The 24,061-nt window shown below is 40.6% G+C and overlaps 1 protein-coding gene across 3 annotated transcripts in view; it reads right to left on the reverse strand.

The window, feature by feature from the left end:
• CFAP97 (cilia and flagella associated protein 97) overlaps nucleotides 1-21,376 on the reverse strand; it is a 33,345-nt gene extending 11,969 nt beyond the window's left edge. Inside the window, exons 1-2 of one of the 3 annotated variants that reach the window (XM_082680360.1) lie at nucleotides 21,312-21,376; nucleotides 12,870-13,921 (exon numbers count right to left, since the gene is read on the reverse strand). In XM_082680360.1, the coding sequence (XP_082536486.1) occupies nucleotides 12,870-13,917 (1,048 nt within the window). In that variant the 5' untranslated portion in view covers nucleotides 13,918-13,921; nucleotides 21,312-21,376. Of the gene's footprint in view, nucleotides 1-12,869; nucleotides 13,922-21,205 lie in introns of all 3 variants that reach the window. The other 2 variants (XM_082680361.1, XM_082680362.1) reach the window with 2 other exon arrangements.
• Nucleotides 21,377-24,061: the final 2,685 nt, after the last annotated feature.

Here is a 24,061-nt window from a genome sequence, read left to right on the forward strand (position 1 = left end):
GAATCACAACTGACTGCTGAACAGTCATCGACAGGAAGACACTGGAACTCAACAAAAAAGATACCCCACATCCAAAGACAAAGGAGAAGACCTAATGAGACGGTAGAGGGGCACAATCACAATCAAATCAAATCCCATAACCGCTGGGTGGGTGACTCACAAACTGGAGAACACTTATACCACAGAAGTCCACCCACTGGCGTGAAGGTTCTGAGCCCCACGTCAGGCTTCCCAATCTGGGGGATCTGGCAATAGGAGGAGGAATTCCCAGAGAATCAGACATGGAAGGCTAGCGGGATTTGACTGCAGGACTTCAACAGGACGGGGAAACAGAGACTCCACTCTTGGAGGGCACACACAAAGTAGTGTGCACATTAGGACCCAGGAGGAAGGAGCAGTGACCCCACAGCAGACTGAGCCAGACCTACCTGCTAGTGTTGGAGGGTCTCCCGCAGAGGCGGGGGGTGGCTGTGGCTCACCGTGGGGACAAGGACACTGGCAGCAGAAGCTCTGGGAAGTACTCCTTGGCGTGAGCCCTCCCAGAGTCCAACATTAGACCCACCAAAGAGCACATAGGCTCCAGTGCTGGGTCGCCTCAGGCCAAACAACCAACAGGGAGGGAACCCAGCCCCACCCATCAGCAAACAAGCAGATTAAAGTTTTACTGAGCTCTGCCCACCAGAGTAACACCCAGCTCTACCCACCACCAGTCCCTCCCATCAGGAAACTTGCACAATCCTGTAAGATAGACTCATCCACCAGAGGGCAGACAGCAGAAGCAAGAAGAACTACAATCCTGCAGCCTGTGGAACGAAAACTACTTCACAGAAAGATAGACAAGATGAAAAGGCAGAGGGCTATGTACGAGATGAAGGAACAAGAGAAAATCCCAGACAATCAACTAAATGAAGTCGCGATAGGCAACTTTCCAGAAAAAGGATTCAGAATAATGATAGTGAAGATGATCCAGGACCTCAGAAAAAGAATGGAGGCAAAGATCAAGAAGATGCAAGAAATGTTTAACAAAGACCTAGAAGAATTAAAGAACAAACACCTAGAAGAATTAAAGAACGAACAAACAGAGATGAACAATACAATAACTGAAATGAAAAATACACTAGAAAAAATCAATAGCAGAATAACTGAGGCAGAAGAACGGATAAGTGACCTGGAAGACAGAATGGTGGAAATCACTGCTGTGGAACAGAATAGAGAAAAAAGAATTAAAAGAAATGAAGACAGCCTAAGAGACCTCTGGGACAACATTAAACACACCAACATTCTCACTAGAGGGGTCCCAGAGGGAGAAGAGACAGAGAAAGGGCCTGAGAAAATATTTGAAGAGATTATAGTCAAAAAAATTTCCCTAACATGGGAAAGGAAATAGCCACCCAAGTCTGGGAAGCGCAGAGAGTCCCAGGCAGGATAAACCCAAGGAGAAACATGCCGAGACACATAGTAAGCAAACTGACAAAAATTAAAGACAAAGCAAAATTATTAAAAGCAACAAGGGAAAAATGACAAATAACATACAAGGGAATCCCCATAAGGTTAACAGCTGATTTCTCAGCAGAAACTCTACAAGCCAGAAGGGAGTGGCATGATATTGGGGGATTGGGATTGAAATGTATACACTGATGTGTATAAAGTGGATGACTAATAAGAACCTGCTGTATAAAAAATATATAAAATAAAAAGATATATTTGTACTATATATAATTGAAGTATCTTCTTCCAAGAAATATCCATTTTGTAGAATTTAATAAGGTTTCTTGATTAATTTAGCCATTTATGAGAGGCTTTAAAATTAAATTCTAGAGGGAATTAAAAGTAAGCTATTTTCCTAATATCATTTTAAAAAAGGTTTTAAAAATAAAAGAAGGCAATAGCTAAAAAATAAAATAAAACAAGAATTTCAGTCTAATTCATTTAAAAAGATAGCATTCTAACTCTCCTTGATGGAGAAGTATATGTTGGATGTTATTTAGTGACACCAGGTATCACTAGCACATTTTTCTAAAGTGGCTGCTGTGTGCTTCAGCACATGGCAACCTCCAATATATAATCCATTGTCTTTCCAATTAAGATCTAAAAAAAGTTAACTTGAATAAACTTTCAGGGATACAAACATATTTATATAAATATGTACATATTTAAAGTCACACATTTAAGAAATATTGCTTTTTCCTCATTTTCTTTAATGAAACAATTTTGCTCAAACTCTTTACAGTATTTCAATATGTCCATCATAGCTAGAGCCACTTCTTGATTCATCTAACTACTGGAAGTACCAGCTTAACTTGCACCTAAGCTAATTGAGATATGACAGCATTTAAATATGTTATGTGTAATGTTATTAATGGAAAATTTATCCCAAGCCATATTAAGTCCTTATTCACATAATATTAGTTCTTAAAAAAAATCCATCCTGTAGGCATATTCATGATCCCTATTTAAAAAAATCAATGATATTTGCTTTTTAAAATGATTTTTAAAGGTTTAAAAAAAATCCAACTCTTATAATTGAGAGGTGACAATTCAAGGAATAATAACTAAGTTTACTAAGCTTCTTTGTCTTCTTTATGAACATCTTGTCAGATGAGAACTTCTGTGACATTCTTCTGGTCTCCTTCCTTTGCATCTCGGCAGGCCTGTGATGGCGTGGACCAACACAATATAGCCCAAGGCTCAGCAAAAACGGAGACAGACACAGGCCACCCCCCCACCCCTTGTTGGCTGGCCCAGGGGCCCAAGCACAAGGATTCCAGCATCCTGGAAGTATCAATGGTTTATTTTACCACAATAATAAGACAGGATAGAAAGAGATGAACTAAAAAAAGGAATGGAGGGGGCTTCCCTAATGGCGCAGTGGTTAAGAATCCTCCTGCCAATGGAGGGGACACGGGTTCGAGCCCTGGTCCAGGAAGATCCCATATGCCATAGAGCAACTAAGCCCGTGCGCCACAACTACTGAGCCCGCGCTCTAGAGCCCGCGAGCCACAACTACTGAAGCCTGCGAGCCACAACTACTGAAGCCCGCGTGCCTAGAGCCTGTGCTCTGCAACAAGAGAAGCCACCGCAATGAGAAGCCCACGCACCGCAACAAAGAGTAGCCCCCGCTCGCCGCAACTAGAGAAAGCCCGCGCATAGCAACAAAGACCCAATGCAGCCAAAAATAAATACATAAATTAATTAATTTTAAAAAATGGAATTGGTCACTTTTCAAGCAAAATTTAGACAGAATATAAGAGTCAGGACTTTTGGGATTCAAAAGTATAATTACTACTTCAGCTTCCTAGTCTCTCCCGGCAGAAGATTTTCAAAGTACTCGAGCTATAACCGAGGAACCACGCCCGAGGAGCCACAGCCGCACCTGGACTCGATTTAAACCCTGGATCTCCAGGTTGGAGGATGTATTTGGAAAGGGGGAACATTTTTGCACTGGGGAGGAATGTAAATCAGTGTATGGCCAGAGGCTGGACTGAAGAGGTTTTGAAACATGTCCATGTTATTTGACACTCCTCCCATTAAGAAGGAGCGTCTATGCCCTGGGAAGGTTTATAACCATTTAAACCAATAGAACATGGAAGAAATGATGCTATGTGACTTCCAAGGCTAGGTCATAAAAGGTGATGAGGTTTGTGCCTTGTTTCCTGGAACACTGTCCTTGGAGCCCTGAGCCAGCTGCGCTGAGGCTGCGGTATGTGAAGAAGCCAGGCCACGAGGAGAGGCCACCCGTGGGTCCTCCACTCAGCAGCCCTGGTCTTCAAGTCACCCCAAGCCCAGATATCTGACGTGTGAGTAAACCAGCACTCAGATGATTCCAGACCCCCAGCTGTCAAGTCACTCCTGCCTTTGAGTCTCTCCATACCCTAAATGTTGGGGTGATTTGCTATGTAGCAACAGAAACCGATATTTCATCACTTAAAAATTTTTTCTGTGTGATAGACAAACAAAATACCCATGGCCAAGAGCAGTCTACAAGCAGGTAGTTTATGCTTTTTTTGTTTTTTTTTTTTTGGTCTAACTGATTTGGTCTAACCAATTTGATCATCTAGTTCTGCTTTGCTTTTATTATACATTTTAAATCAATGGCTATTAAATCTTTTTAGCACATTTGGTCAGTTTATTAATGTAAAACACTCTTCTTTGTCCCTTTCAGTAATTTTCACATCCTGAATGCTATTCTGTGTACTACTAAGATTGATATTTCTATTTTCTCCTTGTTACCTGTTTGGCATATCAAAGCTCATTCCTCCTATACTTTTTAAAATATCTTTGCAGGTTGGATTTGATTAAAAAATTTTAACCCCCTCTGATATTATCTTCTGATAAAACCATTTACTTATATTGTTTGATCTCTTTTCTCACAATTTTATTTCTTTAAAAAATGCTTTTTTGGTTATTTCTTCTTTTTTCCCCATTTTTCCCCCTTTTGGAAGACTATGATAAATTTTTTTTTCTCTAATTGACTACAAATGCTATATTCTAATTCCATTCTTCTGGAATAGAAGTTCTTAAACTTCTTGGTCTCAGGACCCTTTCATTACATCTAAAGATTATTGGAGACCCCAAAGAATGTTTATGTGGATTACATCTATCAATATTTATCATGTTAGAAGTTAAAAGGGAAAATTTTAAGGTATTAATTCGTCTGAAAATAACAATAAACCAGTGATATGTGAACATCACATTTTTATAAAAAAGGTTAGTGAGAAGAGTAGCAGAGTTGAACATTTCTGCAAATATTTTAATGCCTGCCTTAATAGAAGACAGCTGGATTCTCATATCTGCTTCTGCACTCACTCTGTTGTGCTGTCATTGTCATGTAGCCCCTGGAAAGCTCCACACGTGACAGGAGAGAGTGAAAAGCAAATCATGCCTTCGCTTTACGAGTGAAAATAGTTCTGTCCTTGCAGATCCTCTCTAAAATCGTTGAGCTTGCTCCTTTAACACTGTTTCAGGCATTAGGTTCTTCACACGAGCATGGTGCCTCTGTTGATTTGAGCTTTTATCAAACCTTCGGTAGTATCTGGTGGTGGGCCGAGGGTATCTGAGATTTCCTGCCTGCCTATATGAACCCTGTCTGCTGCAGCCTGCCAGCAAAGACAAACAACGTGCTGCCAAGGGATGTGCCAGCAGCCACTAGTCCCAGTGTGGGCATCCTCTTTCTTACCGAGGGTAACGGGGGCTGTATCTTCCCCTTGAATACCATACTGTTTCATTTCCTCCTATGTTGCTATCTCTGCTCATCAATGCTTCCTTATCCCGTTTCTTTCTCTTATATTAGTTTTTCTTCCCAGGATACACCCTCTAATAATGAATCTAATTATTTCCTACAGAATCTAGGTGGTAAAATCGGAAGTGGTGCATTTCTAAACCATCTCTGTTTCGCCCTCCAGATTCTTCCTAAACTGACCTCATTTTACCGTTACAAAGGATGAAAGGTACTTTAAAATCTAGTCATGTCAACTTCACTGCTCTCCAAACAGGAGCCATTCATGCCATAAGCCAATGCCTAACTTTGGTTTCCTCCACTACTCCACTTTCCAATGCCCTCTCTGCCTATTCAGGGATAAACAGCCCAAGGCCAAAGAACTAATTCCAATCATACCCTTTCGACATTTGCACAGCAAAGGAAGGCTGGGGATGGGAGTGGGAAGTCCCCCCAAAGTAAGATGTCTAATAATTCTAGTCTCCACTGACTTTCCCTTCTCACATTCTCACAGAACCCCAGAATCCTGTATTTAGAATGGACCTTAGCAACCTATATCAACTACCCCCATCTTACAAATGAAGAAACTGGGGCACAGAAAAGTTACTGCTTGTCTATGGTCATGTGGATGACACCCAGAAGCCTAAAAGTTGCTCTTTTTAAGTCTTTATTGAATTTGTTACAATATTGCTTCTGTTTTATTTATTTTTAAAATTAATTGATTTTTGGCTGCGGTTGGGTCTTTGTTGCTGTGTGCGAGCTTTCTCTAGTTGCAGCGAGCAGGGGCTACTCTTCGTTGCGGTGCGTGGGCCTCTCATTGCGGTGGCTTCTCTTGTGTGGAGCACGGGCTCTAGGCGCACGGGCTCAGTAGTTGTAGCACGTGGGCTCAGTAGTTGTGGCTTGTAGGCTCTAGAGCGCAGGTTCACTAGTTGTGGCACACGGGCTTAGCTGCTCCGCGGCATGTGGGATCTTCCAGGACCAGGGCTCGAACCCGTGCCCCTGGAATTGGCAGGTGGATTCTTAAACACTGCACCACCAGGAAAGTCCCTATGTTTTGGTGTTTTTGGCCCCGAGGCATGTGGGATCTTAGCTCCCTGACCAGGGATCAAACCCACACCCCCTGCATTGGAAGGAGAAGTCTTAACCACTGGACCACCAGGGAAGCCCCAGCCTAAAAGGTTCTGATTCCGCTTTCAGAATTTTCTTCACCCCTCTGTGTGAGTATTCAAGTTCAACACTGTTTCATTATCCCATGGCCTATAATTGGGACACTTGATTTTATGTTCTTTTATTATTAACTTTTCTTTCACAGGTTTAATATTTTTTCGTTTGAACTCACAAACTTATTAACAAAACATTTTTAAACCAATAAATAATGTTAACACTGTTAGCTAATAGAGGCATCCCTATCTAAAGTCTCGCCCAATATTTGCTGTAATAGCTTGCAAAATATTTACCTCAGAATTCACTATCTGAACGAATGAAGTGTTTTACTGTAGCTGTACTTGAGCTAGTGAGAATGTTTAAACTGAGAGGCTGCAGAGCATGCTGTGTTCCTACTCAGCTGTTCTCTGATGGGATCACAGGTCCTGCTCATACTTTTTAAAATGTGTTACCATTATCACTATCATCTTCCTCTCATTAAGTGAATTTAACTTCCCAGGAAGTGGAAAAGGCTGTGAAGAAATTAGGTGAGCCAAGGAGACCTAAAAGGCCCACAGAGTGGGGTAAATGTTGGAAGTAATAAGGCTTATTGAGATATGAGTGCAGAGGGGCATAGCTTGGCCAGGCACACATCGCATCTGACATGTCCGTGGAAACTGGACATGTGAAAACTTAATGAAAGAAATGAAGAAAACTTAATGAAAATATTCTTGGATCTGAAAAGCTTCACTGGGTAAACCGAGAATGAAAAATAATTTGAAAAATCTAAAGAAATACCTTATGCAATAGACTGATCTCCATAATTAATATTTAAAATACTTTACTACCATAAAGAATCTTTGGTGGTTTATTACTGACTCCAATAACAGATGTATCAACGGGCAAAACGCTGCTTTGTCCCTGTGCCTGTAGAAGCCCTGAATACCGCCTACTGGCAGGTCACTGCGATCAGGGCTCCCTACGGTGCAGCAGTATGAATAAAGCTTTCCTTTTACATTTTAGCTCAGTTTCCGGGTTAAACCAGTGTTTCAGTGTTTCAATTATATTTGGGAAACGGATAAGGGATTTGGGGTGGATTATCATTTTTCCAACTTAAAACTTAAAAATATATAGGCTTTCTGTATCTAAAAAGTTTCAGAAATGGACTAGCTAAGAGTTTTAATTATTTTCAATGGGACCAGGTAGTTTTTTTAACGTCTTGATACTCAGACTAGGGTCCTTGAATCAGCAGCATTGGTATCACCATCCGGCTGGCTAGAAATGTAGCTCCTTGGATTCTACTCTAGATTAACTGAACCTGAATCTGCATTTTAACAGGATCCCCAAGTGATTTGTATGTATATTGAAGTTTGAGAAGCTCTGGCCTAGTGGATAAAGCTGGCTGCCCAATTAGCATATATTCCTACTGTTGGGGTTCTGGGCAGGTCACCCCCAAACATGCCAAAGTGCCATATTGATGATTTTGAATTAAAGTTACTTAAGAAAAAGCTGATGCAGGAATGACACTTTGACCCTCCTGTCTCTCTGAAAACAAGAACTGAATCTCTCAATGTGAAAGGTGCCCTCCCTGTACCAGGAGGGAGAGAGCCAATCTTATCACCAGTGATAGGGAACCTAGGACAAAGAAGGCTGCATAAACAAGCCTTGTTCTTCTTTGCTGATTTACTACTCCAAGCCCAATCCCTGTTAAGATTCTTCACTAATTAAAAACCCAAACCTAAGTTTCTTTGTCCTGTCAATTCCTCACAAAATTTATTGTTTGTCTATAAAGTATGAAAGCTGCCTGCCTTGCTTACTTCTTAGCTCCTATTTCTCTGAGACCTCCGTAAGTACGATTTAAATTTATTTTTTTCCACTGTTAATGTTTTGTCTCAATTTAATTTTTAGGCCAGCCAAAAGAACTCAAGAAGGAGAAGGGGAAAATTTTCTCCTCCCTGACACTACTTTCCCCTCCTTCTTACTTATTAACACATCCTGATTTTTAATTTTTTTTAATTTTTTTTAAGACAGCTAGCTCCTCCCCATGAAGCTATGTCCTTAAGAGGAAGTTGACCTCCCTCTCCGGACTCCCAACCCTGACTCCAGAGTGAGTTTACTGGCCTGGAATAATCCCATTCCCCTTGCCAGTCACTGTTTCAGGAATGGGAGTGTAACTCAGTTCTGAGCAATGAGACATAAGTGGAAGTCAGTTCAAGGTTCCTCCACTCTAAGAGAGCCAGACGTAGAGGCAGCTTCCATTTCTCTGGACACTGTCATGTCTGCATGTGGATCGTAAAAGTTGCTGCAGACATCTCTTGGTAGCCTAAGGATGAAGCCAACACTAGGGCTGGGGGAATACAGTGACAGAACCTGGGTCCCTGAGGACATTTTTAAGCCACTGAGTCAGTCAACCCTCAAGCTGGTCTATCTCTGGACTTTTTGTTATGTGAGAAACATTGTTTCATTAGGAATTTCTGTTTCTTACATCCAAAATCACCCTAAATAATACAAAGAGATAATCATTGATGGTACTGAACAAAAAGCTCAGATATCACAGACTATTTTCCATTAGATGGTTTTTTTTAAAACCTGACAATTCCAAAAGGGTCAAATGTTTTCTCCCTAAAGCAAGATAAGATTTTTATTGGCTGTGTCCTCTCTCATTCCTAGAATGGAGTGATGCTTATAATTTGTGGAATCAAACAGTACTTATAAGAATAAAAAAATGGAACAGTGAGCCCTTAAAATGAACCTACAAGTCATATTATACATTTTCATTTATCTTCTGTAACGTTTATTTTCAATATACTTACTTTTCTAATCTAAGAAAATTTTGTAAGATACTTTATAATGCCAAACGTTTGGCTGCTACTTTTAAACACATATAAATCACAGTAGAAATTATTAAGAACAATGTAGCAATAGACATTTGACACAGAAGAAACAGCAAATATATTAAGATGCATATTATTAATACAAAACATTAGGAGCAGTCTGCATTATCACATCAGATAGATTTTTATGCTTTAATTTCTTTTTTAATTTTTATTTATTTATTTTTTTGCAGCACGTGGGCCTCTCACCGTTGTGGCCTCTCCCGTCGCGGAGCACAGGCTCCAGACGCGCAGGCTCAGCGGCCATGGCTCACGGGTCCAGCCGCTCCGCGGCATGTGGGATCTTCCCAGACCGGGGCACGAACCTGTGTCCCCTGCATCAGCAGGCGGAATCTCAATCACTGCGCCACCAGGGAAGCCCCTTTATGGTTTAATTTCAACTACCTTCCAATTTTTTGCATTACAAATATGATTTTAAGAAACCTGTCACTTCAAGAAAAACAACTGACAGTATCTGTTGGCAATCATAAAATCTGAGCATTTTAGCAAAAATTAGAATTTTTGATAAACCTGAGTTTGATAGCTTCCCAAGAGCTTTCTAGTGAGATTGGTAGTGATATTAACAACTGTGATTTCTGTATGGTGTACTATGAAATATGTCAACATTTACATGCTCAGTGAACCAACATTTTCCAAATAACCTGTATATCATGTTACAAAACCATGCAAGGGCAAACAATACGTTCAAAATGTAAGACGGAGCAATAAATTCTAATGTAATGGACTACAAATTAACATCAGTTTCAAATTGTACATTGCAACTAACATTTAAGAAACTACTACTTGTGGAGTCTTGGTGTGGTATCAAAAAAATATCTAAAATTAACGGAAAAGGCTATTAAAACGCTCCATTTCCAGTTATATATCCTTGTAAAGCCAGATTTTCTTCATATACTTCAACCAAAACAATATATCACAATAGCTGTATGCAGAGGCTGACATGAGAATCCAGCTATTGCCAGGCATTAGAAACTAGCAAAAATCACTAACTTTTCTGGAACTATAGTTATGTTGTATAGAACACGTTACTTATATTAATACATAATGGGTTTACTATTACTTTTTTTTTTTTTCAGTACGCAGGCCTCTCACTGTTGCGGCCTCTCCCGTTGCGGAGCACAGGCTCCGGACGCGCAGGCTCAGCGGCCATGGCTCACGGGCCCAGCCGCTCCGCGGCATGTGGGATCGTCCCGGACCGGGGCACGAACCCGTGTCCCCTGCATCAGCAGGCAGACTCTCAACCACTGCACCACCAGGCAAGCCCCCACTATTACTATTCTTAAATGAAGTAATAAATATTTTTTAAACTTCTGATTTAATTTCTAATATGGTAAATATTTATATAGATATAACCCACTAAACAAAAGCTTCCTGGGGTCCTCAATAATCTCTAAAAGAGTGCTTTTAGTCTTAAGGTCAAAAAGTTTGAAAACTGTTACGCTAGAGCACTGGGACTGATGCTGGAGATCCGGAAGAGATGAAGACAGAGGCAGCCCTCAACCTGACGAATTATCAACCCAATTTGTCATACACCTGATCTTACAGACTGCAAAGTGGCCATTACAATTATTTTTTAAGTGAAAATTGTTACACTGAATGGCTTGATAAAAAATTAGAGATATTGGGGCTTCCCTGGTGGTGCAGTGGTTGAGGGTCCGCCTGCCGATGCAGGGGACACGGGTTCGTGCCCTGGTCCGGGAAGATCCCACATGCCGCGGAGCGGCTGGGCCCGTAAGACATGGCCGCTGGGCCTGCGCGTCCGGAGCCTGTGCTCCGCAACAGGAGAGGCCACAACAGTGAGAGGCCTGCATACCGCAAAATAAATAAATAAATAAATAAATACTGTCTATTATGTGCCAATACTTGCTAGATTTGGGGATTCCATCAAGAAATAGGATGCTGCCCTCATGTTGCTTACACTGATTCCAGAGTCTCATGGAAGGAAATATGTTTTTGTGACAGAGAGGCAGAGGTGGGGTACGCAGCTTCTACACAGAATGTTCAGAAAGAGTATCCCTGAGAAGGTGACATAGAAACTGAGACCCTAGAAACAGACTGAAGTAGCCTCTACAAAGAGAAAGGCCAACGGCAAGTGCAAAGTGCCTCATGAATGCAAAGTATTCTGAGAACAGTAAGGAAGGAGTGTGACTGGACCAAGAGGTAATGAGAGAGAGAGAGGAAAGGAGATGTAGGCAAGTATCCATATGACGGACAGCAATGAATCATTCATCACTCTTAACTGCATATTAGACCAAGTGCATCAGAATCTCATGGCAGAGCCTAGGCATCAGTATTTAACAGTTTGTTTTGATAATTTAACAGTTCTCCAGGTGATGCTAATATACTGCCTCGGGTGAAAATCACTGATGTAAAGTCTGTTAGCCTATGATGAGGAATTTGGATTTAAACTAAGAGTAAGCCCACTGAAGAGTTAAGAAGAAAACTAATAGGATTGATTTATTTTTTAAAAGATCACTCTTGGTTGTTAGGGGAAGAAGGAGAGGGGCAAGAATAGAAAACTCAATCCTGAAAGTTTTAAGAGACTGAATGAGCATTTATCAGGAAAGATATATTGAGTAGAGTCTTAACCACTAGATGGTAATAGCCAATGCCAAGAATCTGATTTTTCAGACACACTAAACAATCAATAGGTACGATCAGAGCAAAGAAAACCTATAAAAGAAGGAACATTCACAAGTGTAAACTGCTCCAAAATACACTTTATCAATCTATGCGACTCATTTGACTAAATAGGGGATTTACTTATGCCCTTACATTGCCACCATATGTAGCTGAAGATTTATTCTTTCAAATAACATTTCAAACAAACAAAGACAGTGAGTCCTATTTACAACTTAAAAATTTTATCTCCAACTGCCTCAAAACCTAACCAGCAAGCTCAGTATTTTTACAGTTTTATATTAACTAGTCAAAGATAAAGTTCAAAGTTGCTTTTATTTCACCTGGAATATTCTGTTCCTTTCAAACTAAATAATGGGTAATAATAAATTGAGACAAATACAGCAATCAGGATTATCCTAATTCTAAAATACTTCTATCTTAAAGTAACTACAACTTGAATTATGCTATTTTATCAACTTGGTAATTACTTTCAAGTAATGCTCTTCAGCCTTTCATTTAAAATCTGAAGAGTCTCCTACAGTTTACTTTACGTTCTCTAATTTGCCAGCATTCTTGCCACTTTCCCTGAAACAGGTCAGGTTATTTTAACCTTAGTGCTTCTGCCTTTCTCAAAGAAGAAAGTGAAACATATCTTATGCCTGTGTCTCTACCAAAGGTGGGAAAACATCTGGCTCCCCTTCTCTTGTTTACTTTATCCATCTGGTCTCTCCAGGCATTTTGAGTTTGTAAGGCACTAAACAGAATCAGTATGAAGTAGTTTCTAGTCCTAGCTGAGTAGCTTTGCAGTAATATAAACAATGATATTCCAGATATTTTTAAATGGAATATTTGGTAAAGCTATGATAATATCAATGATTCCAAACAATACAATTTTTTTAAGTGAAAAATCAAGGCAAATTCATATCATTTAATATTTAAGCTCAATATAATATTAAGTTTAATATTTAAATTCAATACACAGTTTTTAAAATTACCTTTTAAAAGATGATTCAGGTCCATTGTGTCATGTAAGACTTTTTCCTTGTATCTGTGGTCTAAACTGGAATCCAACACTGCCGACACTGAGGCAAGACTGGGCTCATGTTTTTCTTTCCCTTTTTTGTCTGATTTCAAAGACTTTGAATTATTTTTAAAATCCTCAACATTTTCATATACTTCTTGACTCACGTTCTCTTGCCTTTTAACTTTCATTTTTTGATTGTTTGATGCAGCCAGTTCAAAAGACTGAACAGGGCTGATGTCCGGAGTTGATAAAGGACTGACATCTGTCACAGTATCTTCAGATTCCTCGGTGTAGTCACCGACTTTTGGCTTAGTACCTGAAGTTTGTGCTCCTGTTGATTTTTCTCTCAGTTTATATTTCTGTTTTGGTGGCAAGTGGGTTACACCAAAGAGACGCTTCTTTAATGACGGAGATGAATCAGATAAACAGACATCAGACGCGGTATTTGAACAGTCTGTATCAGAACTTGAAGACGAGGAGGACAGAGAGGAAGAGGAATTACTTCTGGAATCCTTTTTACTTACGCTTTTCTTGAAGTTATAAGATGGTTTAGCTGACTTTGACCTGACATGATGCTTTTTCTCATCATCACTGCTTTCCTCTCCATCTGTATAGTAATCACGTTCACCTTCTTTTACAATTTTGGGAATGCTACTTGGGATGGGCAAGTGTATTTTATGTTCTACTGTAGCATCACACAGTTTTGATCGTGAAGAAGTGGTCAAGAACAAAGAGTCCCTAGCTTGTATATTATCATTTTCTATGGGGTGTTCTTCTGGAGAAATTTTCTCATTTCTTTCAGTTCCCTTCTCAGTAAGATCACTTTTCCTTCTCTGTATTCCAAATTTCAAGTTTACATTTTCCGTATCTTTATCTATTCTCTCTTCAGCGTCATCATTTTGCTTGTCAAAAACTGAGTTACTTTCACATTTCTTTGCTTCTTCAAAGTCACTGTCAAAGAAAGAATGGTCCACTTCACCTTCTGATATATCTCCAAACTGATCCATGATGGCAAACATATATCTGAAAAGAGGGAAAGTGTAACCATCAGACAAAAGAGTAATTTCCAAATACTTTTCATTTTTATACAGTAATTGCAAATTTTCCAAAACTGAGAAGTTTGGGTAATAGATAAAGAGAAACATGAAAAAAACAAAACAAAAAAACACTACCAAAAACCAATAACTTGGACTTCCCTGGTGGCACAGTGGTTAAGAATCCACCTGCCAATGTAGGGGACACGGGTTCGAGCCCTGGTCCAGGAAGATCCCACATGCCGCGGAGCAACTAAGCCTGTGTGCCACAACTACTGAGCCTGCGCTCTAGAGACCATAAGCCACAACTACTGAAGCCCGCTTGCCACAAGTACTGAGCCTGCACTCTAGAGCCCACAAGCCACAACTACTGAAGCCCGCGCGCCTAGAGCCCGTGCTCCGCAACAAGAGAAGCCACAGCATTGAGAAGCCTGCGCACCACAATGAAGACTAGCCCCCATTCGCTGCAACTAGAGAAAGCCCATGTGCAGCAATGAAGACCCAACGCAGCCAAAAATAAATAAATTTTTAAAAACACCAATAACTCAGTGAAATGATAATGGGGCTACAGGGGTAATATCAAATAGCACCAATGATCTGAACAGTAAGTAAGTCTAATAGTTTGGTTCACAAGAAAATAATAAGAGATCGTCAGGCATATCACAAACATGGATACCTAGACTGGCCTCCAAGGAAAACCTGAATGCTATAAATTAAGTACAGTTAGAGTTTAGAATAAGAAAGGATGGTGTTAAAACCTCTTCAGATCAGCCTAGCCAGCCCAAACACACATCATTCTGGTAGAAATAGTTCAATGGGGATTAACAAACTTCCCTATTTCAGAACTTGTCTTTGTCCTATTCTGCTCCTCCACTGCCCTCACTGGGGGAGCAGCAGGAGATAAATCCTATTAAAAGTAAAAGTTCCCTCTGTCTCTTCTTAAAGAGGAACAAAACCTCTAAGACACATGTATACACAGTACAGGGAGCTTGGAGGAAAAACTTCCGAATATTTAATCACATATTGTTACATAACCACAATAAAAAGGGGGAAGTATGCATGTCTCATTGTGCTAAAGGGAGTCCAGCGTAAGAGAGATTTAGTATCTACTGAGATAGTAGACAGGCTTCTAAAATGGAAAAATTAAGGCATATTATTTAGACACGTGGAGTTAAATATCAGAAATGGATTAAAAAGTTCAAAGCAATTGCTGCTAACGTGGTGCCGGGACCACTATTTTGGCTATAAATCTTAAACTATTAGTTGACCTGTAAATTTATATGTGTACTACTAAGGTAAAAAATCAAAATTGATTTTAAAGTATTTTAATACTTCATGCAATTGGGATTAAACTGGAAATGTCAGTATAAAGTCATATTTTTCTTTCTCTCCTATTACAGGGGTCTACGCAGCAGTGTCACAGTATCTGTCACTAATAATCTAGAATTCAGAGTTTGACCTCTCTAATACTATTCTCCACTAAAACCACTCCCCAAAACCAAGATCCTTTGGAAGGCAGCTGATTCCATTTCTGGAGGTAAAGACAAACAATAAGCCCAGAGTAGTGGTAATAAAACAAAGGATTCAGTTTAAAGGGGCTTCCACTGTCCAAGCTGGACAATCCTGCACTGAAGAACAAAAAAACACAAAATACACTTAAAAATAAAAAAGTAATTCTGTGGAAAGCCATTAGTTGATAATGAATTTCAAAAGAGGCAAATAACATGAGCTATGTCAAGGGAAAGGTATATACAAAATTCCAATAATAATAATAATATGTAGCCAACAATCCAATTATGGGTTCACTATATTCAAATCATGATTAATTCCATTACACCACATCAAGCAATAAAAGACTATGTAATCTGTATCCTAAATCAGCCATGATACTCTGCAGCCTTTGTTTAAGTGACCCTGCAATCTATAAAAACAAGTAGGTAGAGACATGATTTAAAAAGCAACCAAACTTATACTATTAACACTAATGTGACAGATTAATATGATAGGTTAAGGTTTCTGCCGTTAAAGTTTTGAAAAACTTAAGAGATTCTGATATATTAAACTTGCAAAAATTTAACTGTAATCAACTTTTAAACACTTAAGGGAATCTGATTAAATCAGTAAGTTTAGACTTAGGTTTACAAAAAACATCTAAGTACTTAGGTTTCCTTTGTGAGATCTATAAGTGTGTCTTGTTAGCTGTTTGAGGTACTTAAGAAAATCAAATATACTAAAATTGTAATCGTGCCATTAATTAAGCAGGTTTGCAAATGGTATAAGTATTCAGGAAAATTTAAGCTAAATGAAGATAAATTAAGAGAGGATTAAGTACAAGTGAGTTTTAAAATTCTAACACATTATTATATTTAAACTGAAATAAGATGTAAGTAGATTTTAAAGATTTCAGAGAAATTAGACTAAAACATAATATTTATTGTATTTGATAAATATTAAATACAAGAAATATTATTTCCCGCAGCATGGATTAATGCCCTCTTTATGTTTTAAAATTCAAATCAACAGAAGGAAGCCTTCTCCCCAAAGGATTTACATATGTTTAAAAAAAAGAAAAATTCAAACAAGTACATTTTAAAGACCTAATTGGCTTTATTGAACAATTCATGAATCAGGCAGCATCCCATCCAGAGAGTAGAGGGGAGCTCCAAAGGGCTACAGAAAGGGAAAGGTTTTTAAAGGCAAGACAAGGAACTCATATATAAAAAAGACTATTTCAGGCTTAGGTAACCTACCCATGGGGGACGAAAGGGGTCTGTGTGGCAGTTTACCTCATCTCCCTTTGGGGGATGGACAGGGCCCTGTGACAGATTACCTCACTGGTGCTGACCAGAACATTTATGACTGACCGGTTAAGACTACATTTCTGGGGGAGGTTGAAGCTTCAAGTAGGTTAGGTATGAAGCCCCAGTTTGGTGGGGCGGCCCAGCAGACGTGACTCCATCTGGAGCCTGTAGTTTTCTTTTTAACAACTCCCCCGTTTTGATCAGACTCAGCTTAAATGAGAGATGTGATTAAAATCTAAGGCATTAGCACCACTCTCAGCTACTGCTCTGAAGTTCTCAAAGTTTGCTGTTCCTTTGTGTGGCATCCAGAGGTTATGATGCTTTTGCTTAACCCATGTGATATTCACAGGTCACAGCTTCAGGCTCAATCTTTAAGTCAGTCGTTTTCTTCTTTACTTTTCTGACGTTCAGTCTTAGGGAGATCATTTCCTTGATGGTTAGTGGCTGTGACTGTGCATTACAGCATTTCTTTTAATACAGAAAAAAACTTGAATATAGGAATATTATGAATCCATTAAAATAATTATTTAAATCAGGGGTCAGCAAACTACTGTGCCTGGGCTAAATGCAGCCCACCATTTGTTTCGTAAATAATGTTTTATTGGGATACAGCCCCACTTACAGGTTTAGGAACTGTCTCTGACAGCTTTCCCACTACACCTGCAGAGTTAAGTAGCTGTGACCAATACCATAGGGCCCACAAAGCCTAAAATATTTACCAACTGATCCCTTTAATGAAAAATTTTGTGGACACCTGATTTAGGTGCTATTATCAGCATGAAAAATGCATAATACAAAATTGTTATCCATCTTGGGTTAATAATACAATTTAGACATTTAAACAAAAACTAGGGGAAAAAAGAACAAAAATGAAGAGTTGAAAAATCAACAATCCCGCTGCATTTTTAATATTTCCATTACTGTTATTGTAATAGTGTTCATGCAATAAACTAAGCAAGTAAGTGATGACAGGGAGTCTGCACAGTGAAAGAGAACAAATTGAGCCAGACACTCAGGCTCAAAACTTGGTTCTGATGCTTCCCAGTTGTGTGTTCCTGTGCACAAGTACAAGGATGTTCATCACAGCCCTGTCTGTCACAGCACTGACTTAGAAAAAACTCAATGTCTAGTAAGAGGAAAATGGATAAGCAAAATGTTGTATATGATATATTATATATCAGTCAAAAAGGATAAGCTGAGATCTACAAAAGTTATGTTTACCAAGAGAAAAGAATTAAATGAATGACAATACAATTATGAAAAACAACACACACACACAAAACAAAACTAAATTCTCAAGGGCACAAACACATAAATAAAATTCTACAGCATGGGCTGGGAGGACATACACTAAACATCTAAGAGTATGAGCCTATAAGCGGAGGGAGGAATGAGGCTGGGAAAGTGGACAAAGGAGAAAAGTTAAGAACCTGGGCAGAGGCGCAGAGGCCTGTGATTACGGGTCATCACAGACCTAAAGAGTACGACTGATCGTTATCAATCCAATTCTGCCCACCTGAGTTCAAAAAGAAAAACAACAAATCAAATCAGCTGCTGAATGATGGGCAGCTCTTATTAACATTGCCATTAAATTCTCCCCAAAGTCAGCCTTTTTTGTAAGGTAATTCACCCTTTAATCCAAAATGTCAAGGGCTGGAATAAAAGAGCTGTGGTTAATGTTTTTCCCATGGTTAAGACTGCCTTTAGGACTCAAGAATTTTTTTTACAAGGTTCTTAAAATTTTAAAAGCGAATGGTTTCATAGCACAGCCCAGAGCACAAATTTCCTAGCCAGTTTAAAAAACAAATCTTTTAAAAAGCTAATCATCCAAATCATTCCAACTTCCATCCCTCTGCAAAACTTGTTTACATTTCTATGGAAATAAAATTACTAACATAACTAAGTCTCACTTGTACTAGTGCTGTTATTCTACTACTACTAATAGCCGGAAGTATTGAGTATTTACATGTTAGCATCATTCTAAGTGCATTACAAGTATTAACTCATTGAATCTCTACAATAACTGTAAGAGATATCATCACTCCCATTTGGCAGAGAGGAAGCTGAAGCAGACCAAGAACTTGCCCGAAGCCATAGAGCTAAGAAGCTGCACAGCCAAGATTCTAAAGCAGGCTGTCTTGAGGACCATGCTACTAACCACTGTTCTACTCTGCTTCAAAGTATGGTCCTTCCAAAAGGCTAGGAACTGAGACTTCCTTTTTTGAACTTTAAAACACATTGTTGTGATATCTATTATTTATTTGATGGTAAACAGTGGGCAAGATAAGAAGACCTTCCCCTCACAGGGATTTTTAAGGGAAATGGGACTTGTTTAGCAATAGAGCTTTAGAAACAGTTCTTTGCAAAAAAGGGTGGTCTGTACAGTTAAAATTAGATACATATGTCAGTGTTTGCCACGCATTTTACTAGATATATTTGCTGTGTAGCAGTTTTCCTCTAACAAAGTAATCTGGAACAAATTTCATTGCCATTGCAAATTAAATAAACCAGTCACCTTAGGTAAATTGTTAACCTAGGTAATAAGAATTCAGAACTTTGAATCAACTTGTGACTCTCTATCCCAAGCTGAGCTTGGGACCCAACCCCCTTTCCAAAGAGAGTAATGAATTCCAAAGGTATTTCTGGCAAGGAGAGTGACATTTCTGGAAGTCATTAAACCTGGAGTAGCAACATACAGTGTAGGACAACTTGCATTACATTCTGCTTGGTCAAACCATTGGGTTAGCCAAAAAGCTCGTTCAGGTTTTTCCGCAACATCTTTTTGAATGAAGCACTTAGCCCTGGGTGCGCTATGGTGAAGAGTCTAGAACTGAAGTTATGATTAATTGTTTATCAGACCAAGGGCTCATAGGAATAAAAGAAATGACTAAGAGAAAGGGTGTGTTCAGATACTTGAAGGACTGTGATATGAAACAGACTTGAGAGCTATTATTTGTAGCTCCAGAGGTAGAACTTGCATCAACAGATGGAGTGCATACGAAAGCTGTTCTGAGTTTAACATTAGAATTGCTGAAAAATGGAATGGGCTGCCTTCTAAAATTAGGAGCCATAAGTCACTAGATAATGTTGGAGCGAAGACTGGATGGCCATTTGCTGGGATGCTGCAGAGGGAATTTATAAATTTGGAGGCTATGATCTTTCCCAGCCCTAACATGAACTAGGTCTAAATCCCAAAGTCTAACCGTAAGCCAAATGATTACAGATCCTTCTTTGAAATCCCTGTTTCTCAAAGTTGTTTCCTGCCTTTCCTGTCTTACCAGACTGGGAACTCCTGGTATCTTGCTCATCTTTATATCCTAGTGCCTAAAGTAGGACCTGACAAATACTAGACATTCAAAGAATGTTTATCTGATGAAGGAGTTTGGAGTTAGGAGATTTAAGGCTGGGCCCTAGTTCTGCTCTTTGCTAGCCAGTTATGTAAGCACAACAATCACCTCTTTCACCTGAGCTAGTTTCCTACAGCTGTCCCTCATTCCCCGCCTCTCACACACACCGGAATCAACTATCCCCTTATCTGCATTTATAAGCTTCCTGTAGTCCCCAGTAGGTGTAAGCATCTGTCTCCCTAAGGGGTCACAGTTCACGAGAGGGGTGCATAGCCCATTGCCTGGGAGACTTTTCAGGTTTAAGTTTAGGTTCATAACATCCAACAGACCGGTTATTGTAAGGACTTAAACATTCAGGTGATTTAATTAACGGAAAAATTATCCAACTGTCCCGCTAAGCAATCCTTTTGATAACATTCACTTCAAAGTGAGATTCAAATCAAATGACAGTTCATCAGGCTGCAATAACCCTGCTCGTGCTCAATGAGGACAAATACTTGCCAAAGGTGCCCGGGAATCACTTGGACACACAATTTGTACAGCCCCTGCAGAACCAGCAATAGAAATACTGATGCTTTCACGTTCCATCAGGAAAACACACAAATAGGAATCTGGCATTTTTAACTGCCATTTTGATACTATGACATTACATTTCTGTAGTTTTGACATATGATTTGGTCCAAAGAAGGTAACCGATTGGGTACACGAAAATCTCGGGCCAAAGTAAACACCTGTATTCCAGGAACTCTGGTTCTTTACACGACCCCCTCCTGATCTCGCTAGGTAGCGGATAATAACTGACATCCCCCTCCCGCCTCAGGGGTCAGGGTCAAGTCCCCGGAGGTGGAAGGCTGTGCCCTGAGCCGGGATCCCGGTCACGACCACGTCTTAAATTCACGGCCGATCCCGACCCCCAAGCCACCCGCGAACGCGCCCCAGGGCAGGCCGGGCCGTCCCACCGCGGCCGGCTGGGGTTGCGGGCCCCGTGGTCCCGCCGGCCCAGACGCCTCCGCGGTGGTTACACCCGCCGTGCGAGGGTCTGCCCGTGCCGCAGAGGAGGCGGGGCGCAGGGCTCGGGGCCCGGCCGGCCCGCCTTCCTAACCTCCCGCGCCGGCTTCCGCATACCGACCCTGCGTGCTCGCCGAGGCCTGGGCTCCGGAGACGAAAAAGTATCCTGAACGGGGGGCGGGGGCTCTGCGAGGGGAGGAAGGGTCGCCCGCGCGCCGCTCACCTGGGAACCGCGACCACCGCAGCAGCCCAGCGCCGCCCGCGGCGTTCCGGCCTCGCGCACGCGCACGCGCTCCCGCAGCCCCGGCGGCGGCTCGAGCTTCCGGAGGCGGAGAGAGCGGAACTGGAAAAGAGGTCGCAAGGGTACGCGGCGAGTCCCGTGGGAACGGGGCGGTGCCAGAGGCCCCGCGCGGCGCCGTTCCTCGCGGCGGGCGTCACAGAGTGCGGCGGGCCGGCCCCGCTCCGGCCGGCGGGGGGCGCGAGGCCTGCCCGACGACCCTCCTCTCGAATGGCAAGGGACGCGGGAAGAGAGTGATCTCCGCGCCCTCGGCTGCCCGGTGCCCCGCCAGGGTGTTACTGCTGCTGCCTCTCGGCTGTTAACCGCAGTGCGGGTGGACCTAGTTGTTGCAGTGGCTGATGTCATGGGGAAAGCTGCTTTAATTATCTTGTACCCGAACAGCAGCAATGATAATAAATACGAAGGCGGCTGTGCCTGTGATTATTTCTATCAGCAAAGTTCAGTTCAAAGAATTAGTTAGCTTTATGGGCCAGGGGCTGGTAACACATTAGAAAGTCCTCTGACTACTGGTAAATGAGATGGGTAGTTAAAACAATATAGGAGGGGCTCCCCTGGTGGCACAGTAGTTGAGAATCTGCCTGCCAACGCAGGGGACACGGGTTAGAGCCCTGGTCTGGGAAGATTCCACATGCCACGGAGCAACTAGGCCCGTGAGCCACAACTGCTGAGCCTGCGCGTTTGGAGCCTGTGCTCCGCAACAACAAAGGCCCGCGCACTGTGATGAAGAGTGGCCCCCGGTCTCTGCAACTAGAGAAATCCCTGGCACGGAAACGAAGACCCAACACAGCCAAAAATAAATTAATTAAAAAAAATAACAACAATCTAAGAAAAATGATTTCTGTCCAATGTATTGAAGGCAGCAATTTTTCGCTTTTGAACTTGCAGGCACATAGTAGGTACGGTAGAACAATGGTGCCCCGTAGATGCCCACCTCCTATTCCCAAACCTGTGAATATGATGCTTTACATGGCAAAAGGGACTTTGTGATTAAGGATCTTCAGATAGGAAAATCAACCTAGGTTATCCCAGGTGAGCTCTATGTAATCATAAGTGTCCTTATAAGAGGGGAGGCAAGAAATTCGGGGTCAGTAATAAAAGACATGGCACTAGAAGCAAGAGGTTGTAATACACAGCATGGTGACTATAGTTAATACCCTCTTGTATATTTGATAGTAGCTGAAAAAATAGATCTTAAAAGGTTCATCTTAAGGAAAAGAAATTTGTATATATGTGAGGTAATCAATGTTAACAAGACTTGCAGTGATCATTTCGTATTATGTACATAAATCATTTTGTTGTACACCTTAATGTTATATGTCAATTATACCTCAATAAAACTGGGTTAAAAATTTTTTGTTTTAAAAAAGAAGCAGCAAGAGGTTGGAGTAAGGGGCCGTGAGCCAAGAGTTGAAGGCACATCTGGAAGCTGACAAAAGGAAGAAAGGGGATTCTCCCCTTGAAGCCTCCAGAAGAAATGCGGCCCAGCCCATACCTTGATTTTAGATTTTGACCTCCAGAAAGGTAAGAGAATAAATTTGTGTTGTTTTAAACCGCTAAGTTTGTAGTAATTTGTTACGGCAGCAACAGGAAATTAATACAATAGGTACCCAATATTTTTTACATGAAAGTATAGGGAAAGGAACTGGTTAGCCATATCCTAGGGAGTCTCATTAAGGAATTGGCTCTATTTTTGTTCTTCATTATGCATTTTGTACTTACTGGTCGTAACTACCAACAAGCACAGAGAATCATTTCTCTGTCGTTTTAGGAGGCTAAAAGGAAGGATTTCACTTAATTTTGCTTGAAAAAACTATGCTAACACCATTTTCCAGGGATGGTTGTCCACCCTGTGGTCAGAAGTTTATTATACAAAGGAGTTGAATAGCCATTTCTCCAAAGAAGACGGCCAATAAGCACATGGAAAGGTGTTCAATAGCATTAATCATTAGGGAAATGCAAATTAAAACCATGAGATATCACCTCACACACATTGGGATGGCTATTAAAACAAAACAAACAGAAAATAACAAGGGTTGGCAAAGATGGGGAGAGATAGGAACCCTTGTGCATTGTTCCTGGGAATTTAAAATGGTGTTGCTGCTGTGGAAAACTATGGCAGTTCCTCAAAAAATTGAACACAGAATTACCATCTGACCTAGCAATTTCACTTCTGGATATATACCCAGAAGAATTGAAAGCAGAGTCTCAAACAGATATTTATACACCCATATTCAGAGCAGCATTATTCACAATAATGCTTCCAAAGGATGGAAGCAACCCAAATGTCCATCAACAGATGACTGGATAAATGTGGTATATACAAGTAATGAAATATTCAGCCATAGAAAGTAACGAAATTCTGACACATGCTACAATATGGATGAACCTTGAAAACGTTACACTAAATGAAAGAAGCTAGACATGAAAGGACAAATATTGTATGATTCCACTTACATGAGGTACCTAAAATAGGCAAGTCATAGCAACAGAAATTAGGGTCGAAATTCCCAAGGGAAGAAGGGAATGGGGGAGTTATTGTTTAATGGGTACAGAGTTTCAGTACGCAATGACAAAAATATTCTGGAGATGGATAGTGGTGATGTTGTGCAACAATGTGAAAGCATTAATGCCACTGAATTATATTAAAAATGACTAAAATTGTAAATTTTGTGTAT

The sequence above is a fragment of the Grampus griseus genome (genome assembly GCF_964374135.1).
Source record: "Grampus griseus genome assembly, chromosome: 21".
NCBI classification, from domain to species: domain Eukaryota; kingdom Metazoa; phylum Chordata; class Mammalia; order Artiodactyla; family Delphinidae; genus Grampus; species Grampus griseus.